We start from the raw sequence: 8884 nt of genomic DNA, 5'->3' as shown, positions 1-8884 counted from the left end.
AGCGAATTTGTTTTCTTTTTCAGATTGTTCTGTGTTCACTGGAGTTCTTGGGACTCACAGCGGGTTGATCGCTTGTGTACTTTGTCATTACACTGTGACACCCCTTCTACAGGATCACTTTTCCTGGCAGGATCCTGACATCTGTGTTGGGAGTTTCATGAAAGTTTCACCAAAGAATAATTGCACTTGCTTCTGCTCAGGACCCTCCATGCCAATCACCTGTTTGGCACCTATTGTGTTAATTTCCCCAGTTTGTAGGGCCATTGGGCCTGATGGATCGAGAAACTTTTGGCCCAAATCCACAAGTGAAGACCTGAAGTTTCTATTTCTCTTGTGGAGACAAAAAAAAAAAAAAAAAATCTCCCATGGAGGTAGGTATCAGCCTTGACCCTCTTTCTGAAGGCTCTGATTTTCCTTGTCTACCCTTGCTCTGAGGCTGCAGACCATGTGATCCCGGCTTTAGGGAAGTGTCTCAGCTCCAACTCCTCACCTTGTGCCAACCCAAAGTCTCATTCCTGACCCAAGTGGGCAAATAGGCCAGCCTCCAGATATTTATGCTCAATTCTCCCTTCTCCCTCCTCCCTCCTACGGACAAGCAGGGGTCACATCAGTTCTGCCACTGAAGATTCAGGAGAAACTTGAGCAAATCAATTAATTCTAAAGGTTCTTTCTCTCTTCTTTTCCTCCTTAAAGACTTGACTTTCAGTCACCTCCTCCAGAAAGGCTTCCAGGATCCCACCAGCTCCATGTCTGATTGTTTCCAGATCGATAGTTTTCAGTCTTTGCCCTTCTGTGAAGCAGCCTGGTGTGGACAGATCATCACAAGTTCCTGGGTCTTACCTGGGAAAATCAGGTGAGGTGGGGAGGAAGGGAGGTGTTGCAGGGGCAGCAGACAGGGCCCAATGTGGATGGACCTGAACACCAGAGATGTAGGTTTTTAGCTGTAAGTGATGAGGCCTTACTGACGTTCTCTAGGGAGGGGCTGATCCATCAGAGGCCCACTTTGGAACTGACACTCTGGCTGTAGGAGGAAAATGGAATGGAGGCTGGAGCGTCAGGGAGGCAGCCTGGGTTCCTGCCTCCGCATCTCCTGGAGGACCCTCCCGATACACGTGCTTTTCCTGCCCCTGCACCTGGAGGCCTGGCTCGTGCACTTCATGAGGGGTGGAACTCATCAAGACACGAGAATTCTCATGCAGACCAGCCCACCCTGGTGAGTGACCACACAGTGAAAAGTGACAAGGGTCCTTCACAGGCCCAGCTGCCCAGGCAGCCAGATGCAACTCCTGAATCTGCCTCTGGTAGAAGGTCAGCACCTCACAGCCTTGCTGTGCCCCAGGATGTCTAGCTGAACAGTGACAGGAGCATTTATGATGAAATGTGGGAGGAGGATCTGTGTGGTCCTAGATGACAAGACCTTCACGATCGATTTTTTTTTTAGTAATACAAATGTGTTTCTTTGTAATGTATATCCATATAAAGCTTAGTTTTACCTTATCATAATTGTAATATATGATTTTGTCTTTTCAAATATTATACTTGATTTCTTTGTTACCATGTGGGGTTCTTAACTACTTTTTTATGTTAGCTTTTAAAAAACTTCTTTATTTAGGTATTATTGACATGAAACTGTTCTGTATACAACTCAATGAGTTTTCAGATAAATATACACTTCATGAAACCATCAACAGTCTCAAGGCCATAAACTTTTCCATCACCACCCAAAGTTTCCTCCCCATCCGCTTTATCGTAATAATTATCACTTTGTCTACATGTGATAAGAACACTCTCTTTTCCAATGATCACTGATTCCAGTTGTTCATTTGTCCAAACTACGCCCTGGATGGCCTTGGCCCAGAGACCCAGAGGTGACCACAGAGACTAGATGCTTATTTGTATGGAGCTCTGCTCCAGTGGGTGTGTCAGATGACAAATCCATAAACTAGTTAAATCCTCTAACAAGGTAACCTCAGGAAGTGACCAGCACGATGAAGAGAACAACGGTCCTGGGACGGAGCAGATGACTTTTGGAAGATCCTCCTACGCAGGTGACATTTCAGCTGAGAACTGAAGACTGACAAAGAGGTGACCACGCTGAAGGTAGACGGAACAGCTTGTGCAAGATCTTGAGCAGGGAACAAGTTGCCATCTCGAGATTATGTGTAAGAGAGTTGTGGGATCTGGAGAGTTAAGGGATCATGGAACCATGAGCACTGGAGACCGAATGTCCCTGGAAACATGTGAGGCACCACGTGTGGCTCCACAGCTCTTCATCGCAGACAGCCAGGAGGGTGGAAAGTCTGGAGATGGGGCACAATTGCGGTTGCATGAGCAATCCGGGGAGGCTCTGTGCACTTCTGCTCTAAACAATGATTTACCACATGTTTGCTGTGTGCTGGGCACTGCAGACCCCACAGCAAAGCTGGTTCCTGTCCTGAAGGAGCATCTGGCTTAAAGCAGAGACATTTAGTCTAGGGGATGTGAAGACAGAAGATCCAGAGACATAGCAGAACTTTCAGAGGACTCTGAAAAAGAAAAGGGTTGGGTCTGTTCTGTTCAAACTCCAGAGAGCGAGGCAAGTGGTCTTTGCACCCCCTAAGGGATTAAAGATGTCCCCAAATGAGATAGGCCACTGTGGGAGGTGATGTTAGAGCAGTAGAGCCTTTCCAGCCAGCACTGCTGGATCACTCCCAGCGGAGGCTTGAAACGAATTGTTCCCAAAGATATTCCATGGAACACTAGTCCAAGATACTGCATGGAAAGAGTTCCCTAATCATGCAAGTTTGAGAAACACTTCCTGCTATTGGTAATTTTATAATGTATACTGCTCTATTCAAGGTCCTAGGAAGCCCTGCAATAAACAAATCTGTTTAACTTTTTAACATGGTGTTAAATGTATTTGGCCATATGAAATTTTTGTCTTGCTTTAACATATGAATTTTATTTCATTACTTTTTGAGAATACCTGCCATGGGGATCACCTCCTGGGAGCCCTCCCCATTCACCACACCTGCCACTGGGTGAAGATCATACGGTTCATCCCAGTACAGGAGTGAGGGGCACAGTGGGGGTCCTTCCCCTGCCCTTCCCCCAGCTCTGCTTGCCTGGCCCCTCTGGCCCTGGTGACCCTAGAATGCAGGGCTCTGAGGCTTTGTTCTGACACTAGGAGAGGAAGAAGGACTGTGGGGCGTTTCTGGCCACTGGTTACTGTAAAGGGCCATTGATCTCAATGCATGGGGGTGCACGGACGGACACACACACAAACACACACTCTGAGCAAGCACGCAGGCACACAACTTTAAAGACAGGCGTTGAGGTGCTGGCAAGGGACCTTTAAGAGCTACAGGATAAGATGTTGGGCATTGGGGTGGGGCCCAACCCCTAGTTTCCCAGGGATGAGCCCTGTCTAAGGCTCTGGGGTGGGGAGGCAATAGCAGGGGCTTGTAAAAACCTTGGTTTGGGTAAAGATTGATACTTGCTCAGTTGATTCTGCATTCTAAGCAAATCTGGGTAATCAGGGTCTGTGAATTTTGTGTTTTGCCTGTTTGTCTGCTTGGTGAGCATTAGGAAACATCTGGCATAGAAACGTGGGCATGCTCTACACATGCAAACGAGGCAACTCCTTTCCCTACAGCAGCAGGTTTCAAACCTACCCCTCTGCTTGCCCTCAATCTACCCCTTCACCCCTAAAAAATTGAAAAGCAACTTCCTGTTTAAGAATAGGGCCACTGGTACTTTTTGCCCTCATAACCAGGAAAAAGAAGAAAAAAATCCAGGTTAATGTCAATTTGAAAAAAAAAAAAAGAACAAGCTAAACTTTACAAATTATGTTTTACTCAGGAAACTTATGAAGGACCATAGCCTTGGAGACAGCCTCTAAGATAGTTCTGTGGAACTGTTCCAAAGAGCTAAGGGAAGAGCCAGAATATGCATGTGTTTTTGCTGAAAAAAAAAAAAAAATAGCATGAAGTTGATCATCAAAAGATTATTGCTAGCCATAAACCCAGGCAGCTCAAGTTAATCATTTTAGTGCTTTCCTATCTACGGGAAGTGAGTGTGAGCTCACTGAAATTATTAGATGTCCATGTTAACCATCTTGAACTAGTATCCTGTTTTTATCCATTCTGAATTCCTCCCTGGTTGCACTTTTGAAGGTGGCTGCAGTGGCTGATGGATAGATAGAGGGCAACATCCATTGTTTACTGAAATGGCAAACCATGTTCTTTGTCCTTGGCAATTTCTCATGGTCAAACTTTGACCAAGGTTTGGGAGGCACTTCATAGCCAGTTTGTCCAAGGGCACTAGAAAGACTCATTCCTAAATCAGGCAAGGATTCTTTTGATAGGCCACTTAATATGCTAGTTTTTCAGATTAGGTCCTGTTGATAACCCCAAATTCTATGGATCACCTGTCTCACTAGTCTTTTGGGATCTAGGAAATATTTTCTCTTGTTGCTTCTCCTAAAATCTAGAGTTGCAGTATTACAGTTACTCTATGTAGAGTTTTATATATGATAGAGTAACATGTTTGCTGCTGCTGCTAAGTTGCCTCAGTCGTGTCTGACTCTGTGCGACTCCATGAACTGCAGCCTACCAGGCTCCTCCGTCCATGGGATCTTCCAGGCAAGAGTACTGGAGTGGGATGCCATAGCCTTCTCCAGAGTAACATATTTAGCCATCATTAATTTTGTCGGAGGCTTGGTTACACATGGGGTAAAATAAGAGATAGCAATCTTAGAAGTAGACAGAATATAAGTGATAGAGCGGTGACATTAATAAAGTCATAGTACAGCAGAGAGGGGCATGAGGCATACATAATTTGAAAACAGTAAGAGACAACAAATTAAAACAGTGAATAGTATAACTAGCTGTAATCTGGTCACAATAAACCATCAAGTCCACAGGAGAGCAAGCTGGATAAGCCAAGTTCTAGAGGGATCAGGTGGATTCATGTCAATCTATGCCAAAACCAATACAGAATTGTAAAGTAAAAATTAAAAATAAATAAATAAATTAAAAAAAAAAATAATCACAAAGACACAAGAAGAGAAATGTAAGTTTTCACTACAAGGCTTTTGTTCCTTTAAGGTAAGAATTTTAAAAGGATGGTTTATGTTTTCTCTAGCTGCACATGCAAAAATATATTAATTTTGCAATGTCAAAAGAACCCCAATCTGGCCAATTTAAGGTGAGATTTCCTTTAATTATCAATTAAGCAGATCCTTGTAAGTATAAACTCTGTATGAATATAATAAACTATTCCCAGTATCCTTCAACTGAGAATAATCCAATGTTCATGAAAAAAAATCATACTCTATCTAAGAAACAAGTGGAAATTTTTATTTGAGCTAACCTGGAGGATTATAACCCAAGAGACAGTCTTTCAAAAATCTCTCTGAGGACTGTTCCACCTGTTATAGGTCAAAGCACAGTTGTATAAGCTTTTGAGACAAAAAGTTATACATTAAATGATATATTATTGTCAGTTTACTCAATCCAGATCTATGCAAACAAAGAGAACAATGGGTATGAGTCATCTTGTTCACGCTCAGTCGTGTCTGACTCTTGCGATCTGATGGACTATAGTCTGCCAACCTCCTCTGACCATGGGATTTTGCAGGCAAGAATTCTGGAGTGGGTTGTATTTCCTCCTCCAGGAGATCTTCCTACCCCAGGGACTGAACCTGCATTTTCTTGCATCTCCTACATTTGTAGGTGGATTCTTTACTGGGTCATCTTGGTCCCTCACAGAATTAAGAAGGAAGATTATCTCCTAAGAAGCCGTGATCTTTGATGAAATCAAGAAAAAATGTCTCCCAAGGAGGCCTAGTTCATGCAGATGCGCAATACACAAAAAAAGTGGAGGAGGAGACCCAAGCGGGCAGAGAAAAGTTTATGCTTCGATTTTTCTCAACGTGCCATAAATATGGATTTTATTTTGTTACCACTGAGTGTGTTTCAGCTGAGCAAAATCTTCCCACATCTTTTAACTGAAGATAAACCAGTTACTGCTTCTCAAAACTAAGTTTCAAGGAGAACCTACTCCTCCAGAGAGGAGCTTAACACCATAGAATAAAATTTAGGGTTATCAGACAATAACAGAAAATCTAAAACCCAAGAGAGACTCACCCCAGTTCATCTGGACTCCCTAAGGAGGCAGATGGGCACAAGAGGCCTCTGGCGGTTACAAGGCTCAGTGCTTCGTAGAGTTCAGGAGAAGAGGAGAAGCCTTCCCTGGGTGCCTTCTGTAGTCGACTGAAAAAAAAAAAAAAAAAAAAACAGCAAAACCTAAAAGTCACAAATTTATGTTTAATTTGGAGATGTTACTGAGGACTCTAGCCAAGGAGACACTCTCAGATAGCTCTGAGGAACTGTTCCAAAGAGGTAAGGGATGAGTCAGGATACACAGGAGACTTTACTGGGGCTAGGGGAACACATGCAGTTAAAATCAGTAGATTACTGCTGATCACAAAAAACAGCTATCTCAAGTCAATGATTTTACTGCTTTTCTATGTATGGGAAGATATAGTGCTCTGGGCTCACAAAAATTATTCCTCTGATATGCATCTTAACTTCCTAGGATCAGTACCTTGTTTTTCTCCATCCTGAATTCCCATCAGGATAGGATATTAGGGCTGAAACAGAGGCTGATGGCCTGAGGACACAATGGACAAGATAATTCACCATTTTCTGAAAATGCAGGCAACATTCTTTGTCCACATTTACATCACTTCTAAGGCTGGTGGGTCTATGCTCTTCTCACTGCAGAGGCAGGACAAGCTGTTTTAATCACTGAGGCAGGAGGGCCACATTGCTGCCCCTCACCAACATCGCAGACACGTGTCTTCAAGACCCTGGGGTCCATCACAAGCTCCTTTTTTGATTCCACAGAGAGTAGTTGGGTTGGAGGGCATTCACTCCTGGCTTCCTCTAAAATGCGCTTTAGTCAGTCAATGTTTAGTGAGCCTGCAAAAATTCTGGAGCCAATCTCAGGTGAGGCTGAGCACCAGCTGGGGCCCACAGACCGAAGGTCTCTGCTTTGAGTATCCTGCCCGTTGGACATTATTGACCTCCAGATATTTCTTTTTAACTTAAATGGGAGGCACACTGTGCACCCCCCTCTACTGGGAGAAAGTGAGCCCAATGCCTATCTACCTGCTTCCACCCCAAAACACACACACATACCAACTAAGGCACTGCCAGGGGGACAGACAAGCTTTGGCAATGAGGACCTCCGGAGGCCCAGGGTGTGAACAGATGCACAGAGGGCTGTATGATGTGAGGAGATGGGAGGGGGCGGTGGGCAGAGAAGGAAGGAGTCTCAGGTCCTGATGGATCAGAAGAAGGAAAATGGGGAGAGGTGGTTCAGGACACAGGAGACGAGAAAACCAAGGATGACCAGAAAAGGGACAGAAAGCAGAAAATGTAGAAGAGATGAGAGAAGCAAGAGAAAACAGTAAAACAGGGTGTGGGCAACCACACTAAGCAGGAAGGACACAGAGCAGAAGGAGCGAAGGAAACAGAAAAGAGAGAGAGATGAGTGGGGCAGGACGTGAGGAGGGAGGGAGCCAGGAAGAGGGGGCATCAGAGGACACCAGAGCTCGGTGAGGATACCTCCTGTGAGCAGAGGGGATCAGGAGTCCCTGGGCTGGTCCTCAGTCCCTAACAAAGACCCAGCGGGCCCAGTACACCAGGTCAGCCACGTAAATCAGCAGGTTGATCGCTGTCAAGATGGCTACAACCAGTCTTTGGTCCCAGGTGCACACCAATTGGGTGAGTTGATGGCGGCAGCTCACATCACTGGACCGCTGGGGCTGGCCCCCAAAATTCTCGTCGAACTGGTAGAGCAGCCAGAGGATCAGAGCGCTGGCATAGAGGAAGATGGAGAGCAGGGCCAACCCCAACAGGAAAATGGGGAAGCAAATGGGCAACTTGTTGCTATAGCCTCCCAGATACAGCAGGAGGGCCACGGCCCCCAGGAAGAGGCAGATGGAGTACGTGGCCACACACCACACCAGGGCCGGCTGGTGCAGGTACAGGGAGGTGTTGCTGATGAAGCCGAAGATGACACAGGCCACGAAGTTCTCTAGCCCCTTGAGCAGTCCTGGCATGGGGAGCACATAGCAGGTGACCTGGCTGGGCCAGGCACAGATCCAGGCCACTTCAGTGGCATAAGTCACAGAAGCGAGGCAGGAGAAAGCAGTAGCAGCAATGGCGTGGTTCCAGGAGCTGCCACGAGGGATGATCTGGATGTACATGGTGGGGTAAATAATGGAGGCCGAGAGGCAGAGGAGGGTGGAGTAGGAGGCATAGTTGATGAGAAAATCGTCCCAGGAAAAGGGCCAGAGGAACTGGAGCCCACATAACTCGACTATGAAAGTAAGGAGGGTCACGATGAAGCAGAAGCACCAGATGAACATGGACCAGTTACCTATGGTCTCCCTCCAAGTGCCAGTGGTAGCCACCAGCGAGAAGGCCAGGCAGGTGGAGAGCAGCTGCAGCAGGCGGAGGAAGTAGCCCTTGATGGTTGCAGAGGCCAAGCCAGAGGACGAGCTCATGGTGAGCCTGATGATCAGGCTGGTCACTGACATCAGACTGGGTCTTCGCTGAGGACCTACCAGAGAAAGATCCAGCTTTGGAGGTGGATTAATCAAACATCTGAAAAGAGCCTAGGGTCCTGCGACGGCTGCTACTCAGGATCTATGGAGTTGGAACCAATGACTCAGACAGTTGGGTAACAGCACAGCTGATCCAAGATGATTCTCTCCACCCATCACCCTTGGTCTTGTCACAACACTTGTCTTATCCCAAAGTTCAGAGCAGGGTGGGTCTGGCTTCAAACCAGGAACGTTTTGGATCCCTCTGAGCTGTGTGTCATTATCTAC

General features: G+C 46.0%; 1 protein-coding gene across 1 annotated transcript; it reads right to left on the bottom strand.

The window, feature by feature from the left end:
* Nucleotides 1–7583: 7583 nt before the first annotated feature.
* LOC120875352 (myeloid-associated differentiation marker-like) lies at nt 7584–8557 on the bottom strand. The gene is given in 3 exon segments (XM_040257116.1): nt 7584–7637; nt 7639–7662; nt 7664–8557. Coding segments are annotated over 3 exon segments (972 nt in total).
* Between the last annotated feature and the right edge of the window lie 327 nt (nt 8558–8884).

This window comes from Oryx dammah, unplaced genomic scaffold, assembly GCF_014754425.2.
Source record: "Oryx dammah isolate SB20612 unplaced genomic scaffold, SCBI_Odam_1.1 HiC_scaffold_16, whole genome shotgun sequence".
In the NCBI taxonomy this organism is placed as follows: Eukaryota; Metazoa; Chordata; class Mammalia; order Artiodactyla; family Bovidae; genus Oryx; species Oryx dammah.
This window is presented reverse-complemented; position numbering and strand designations above follow the sequence as displayed.